At 43.0% G+C, this 3,882-nt stretch overlaps 1 protein-coding gene across 3 annotated transcripts in view; it reads left to right on the top strand.

Moving 5' to 3' along the window:
- bmp6 (bone morphogenetic protein 6) overlaps window positions 1–1,867 on the top strand; it is a 48,726-nt gene extending 46,859 nt beyond the window's left edge. For 2 of the 3 annotated variants that reach the window (XM_071528373.1, XM_071528374.1), the window contains 2 exons: window positions 970–1,080; window positions 1,708–1,867. In XM_071528373.1, the coding sequence (XP_071384474.1) occupies window positions 970–1,080; window positions 1,708–1,857 (261 nt within the window). In that variant the 3' untranslated portion in view covers window positions 1,858–1,867. The remainder of the gene's footprint in view (window positions 1–969; window positions 1,081–1,707) is intronic. The other variant, XM_071528375.1, reaches the window with a different exon arrangement.
- The last annotated feature ends 2,015 nt before the right edge of the window (window positions 1,868–3,882 follow it).

Genomic DNA, 3,882 nt, shown 5'->3' with positions numbered 1-3,882 from the left:
GTTACGTATGTCCTTCCAAACAAGCTGTCTGCTGTTAACACAGCACTGACATCTAGAGGGAGACTGCCAACACTCTTACACACACACACACACACAGAGTGGCATACACACACTGACACACAGGAAGGGAGCTGGAGAGAACGAGACAGAGGCGAGTGTGAGGAGAAAGACAGAGAGACAGAGATATAGATACAGACAGGGTAAACAAACACACAAAGAGGCAGGGAAACACGTTAGAAGGAGGTAAAAGACAGACAGACATTGTCAGAGAGACGGAACGACACAGAGAAGCAGAGTAACACAGACGGAGAGGAAGGAAGGAGGAGAGAAGGACTCCTTTGCTGAGCGATTCTACAGACAGGAGCGTTTCAGCAGGGATTTGTCCTGAGAGACTCGGTTAACACTGAATCCCCCAACAGGACTCAGGTGGGCTGCTGAAAGACTCTGGAAGATGGAGGACAATAATGCATCATATTTCATTTTGGAATATGATAATATGATAAGACTAACACATTAATATTGTTGTATTGTAGGAGCAGATAATGCCTTTTCAACATTTACAGTCCTATTAATAATACATTGCGATTTGTTTAAACTGGATTTCATCGATTCCATCTACTTTGACTTTGTCTATATTTCTAAAGCTTCTATAAGAATATAAGTCCTGATGCACTGCAGGACCGATCGCCTTGCTTACCCTGCAGTAGTTTGTGTACAGTATGTGAACCTCAGACTTCCCGAGGCAGAAGCCAAATGAAAATAAGTGACATTTCCACAGGAAACCAGGACAAACAACATCAGTGGCTGCTTGAACTCACACCGGAACATAACTGACAAAACACTACAAATGCTTAAGTGACATATAAATATACATTAATATGGTACCAAGGTGAAATATCGCTTTAGGAGGCAGGCTGATTTCCCGCTGTTCATGTTTACTCAGTGTTGTCTCTGTTGTGTTTCCTGCAGGACTGGATCATCGCTCCAGAGGGCTACGCAGCCAACTACTGTGATGGAGAGTGCTCCTTCCCCCTCAACGCCCACATGAACGCCACCAACCACGCCATCGTACAGACACTGGTAAGACCAACTGACCCAGGCTTTAGCGTGCTGACTGTATTCTTTAAATGGTACAATGGAAGTCATTTTAAGTCTAAGTGTTATGTATTTGTGCTGCAGGACGTCCCATGCAATTACTCATGGGGGTGGTGAACGTTGCAGCAACAGCAACAAATGAATTGGAGAGATAATCACCATATTAAAGTATTATATTTCTATATTTGCATTGGATGGCTATGCATTCATAACAATGGTAAAGAACACTGTGAATATTGGGGCTCTATCTGGTAGATTGCATAATATATTGATACCTAATTTATATAAAATAAAAAAGGTCCTTTGACCAAAAACATCGACCACACAATAATTGAGTTGAAAGCTTGAGAATGTAGTAGCATGTTTCAGACATCTTTTTCTTTGTCTTTTTAGTGGCCATCACAGTGTGAATTCTACTTCAGTCATTATGGAGCAACACTTTATACTATCATTAATGCATCATTATTTACATTTTTTTTTCTAACTCTTTGTTCTCCAACCTGCAGCTCTATGCTTTGCTGCTGCAATGCCCCAGCATCAATACATTTATCTTCTGTTCTTCTCTTCAGCAGAGTTTTAAATCTTTGCTGTGATTTCTTGTTCCCTCCTCAGGTGCATCTGATGAACCCCGAGAACGTCCCGAAGCCGTGCTGCGCCCCGACCAAGCTGCACGCCATATCCGTGCTCTACTTCGACGACAACTCCAACGTCATCCTGAAGAAATACAAGAACATGGTGGTGCGGGCCTGCGGCTGCCACTGACGCTGTGGGCGGCTTCGGGGCCAGCTGTGTTTGGCTGGCAGTTGGACTGGCAACGGGCCGCTAATCCACCAGCGCTGGACTCCTGGGTGAGGTTGACCCTAACTAGACACCAGTTTCCCCGCCCAAATCCTCAGCCTGCGAGGAATTTCCACCCTGAAAGAGAATCTACACACGCTATTCCAGTGATCTTGGACAGTTCAATCAATCCATCTATTAACATTTGTCTCTCAAAGTCAAAAACAAAGACTCCAGTCTTAGCGGGACATTGCAGAACTGACATTATGAGTATCGTCTGTAGGCAACTTCGCCCCGCTCCAATGTTGAGCCACCAAGTTGCCTGTCAGCTTCCCTATTGGCTGTGGAGTGGAGTCTTCACTTCCTGGGTCTCTGAGTGAGTGAGTGAATGATGGTGTGTGTGCGGGGACGGAGTGTTTCTGTTTGTATATTATGTGTTTATGTAAGTGTGTGTGTGTGCCGAAGAGGCTACCGCACCCCTTCTCCCTCACTGAAAGGGGGCGAGGGGGGGGAACTGAACTGTTGTGGGACCGGTCCGAGTGCTGCTTTCCTTCCCCTCTCCTCTCCAAAAACAAAATGGTGGATCAGTTCTCAGAAGACCCTTACATAATTACTGAGGAACTACTTCTCTTCTCGCGCCCGACGCTGGGGAATCGACTCGGTGTGTAATCACAACGCAGGAAACCAACAGTAGGGGATGACATCATCTGGTCAAATGACAGAAAACGTGTAGAAATGCTTTGTGTCAGATGGGGGAAAAGAATCCGAGTCTGAATTCCTTTCAGTGCAAATGCATGGTATACGTTGTGTTACGTGGCTGTTAACCCAAACAATCTAATACTAAATGAATGATACATTGGAGTCAGTCGAGATCCGCATTTCCTTTCCCCTTCCTAATGTATTTTCTCCTCAAGCCATATTTGCCTTCCTAAAATATAATATGGACTGAACCAAAGTGACCGCAGGCTATTTTAGTAGTGAACTGCTCCAAATATCCCCTCCGTGTCAATATTTGCCGGGCTCACGCTGAGCCCCGATCCACCGAGCTGGTTCAACATGATGCATGTTGTGGCCAAACTGATGTTTTCCTCCAAAGAACCGAAGAATACAGCCTTATCCCTCTGACATACCGCAAATGGCCATTTCCATGTCGCTGCACTCACAAAGTTAACAAACGCTTCCACCCCTTGACAACCCATCAAGAGATTGTGGAAAAACATTTAGCTAGTCAAAAACAGCCGGCAAGACGCATTCTGTGCCAGCTTTCTGAAATTAGCCCTTTGCTTTTTCAACGTCGAGGGTGAAATTATGTTGAGATTTGTGTCAAGTGGCAATGTATCTCCAATTGAACGTGTTACTGTGAGCTTTGTCTTAGAGTACAGTGTCTTTGAATGACATGGACTTTTCATAGAGAGCGTATTTTAATGAAAAACTAATACCAATATGAATCGAAACACCTTATGTGCCTAACCAATCAGAAATTACAAAATATACCTCTGGTAAGCTGCTGTTTACATTTGTGATCATGTTTAGACTGTTTTGTGTAAATACTTGTACATTCTCAGCTTATTTATTGCACCTTTTATTAAAAAGAAAAATCACATACCATATTAACAGAGACAGATACGAGAACAAAATGAAAATACAAACTTATTTTTGGAAAAAGAAATTTTATTACGAAATCTCATGTTACAACTTGCCATTATTCTCTCTTTTTTGTACAAAATTCATGGGTAGTGTACAACCCATGACTCACAAGAAAAAAATACTGCTTTCTGTCACTGGAGTTGCCTAGACCATGTGCTATCCATAAAAACTTTTACTGACAAAAAACTGCTTTGTCTGTGAATGTGTTTGTGTTCCTTGGTTGAGCACTGAATCCTATTGTACTCTGCTTCATACAGCACATACTTTGTCAGACTTAATTTGAGTCAAACAGCAATTGCAAATAATTCTTAGCATTTTAATGGACATGGCATAACAGCTGGGTGTGGTTTACTACACCAGGAC

The sequence above is a fragment of the Centroberyx affinis genome, unplaced genomic scaffold, assembly GCF_046629955.1.
Source record: "Centroberyx affinis isolate AG114_WGS23_722 - 3 ecotype Tasmania unplaced genomic scaffold, CSIRO-AGI_Caff_v1 ptg001667l_1, whole genome shotgun sequence".
Taxonomy (NCBI): Eukaryota; Metazoa; Chordata; class Actinopteri; order Beryciformes; family Berycidae; genus Centroberyx; species Centroberyx affinis.
This window is presented reverse-complemented; position numbering and strand designations above follow the sequence as displayed.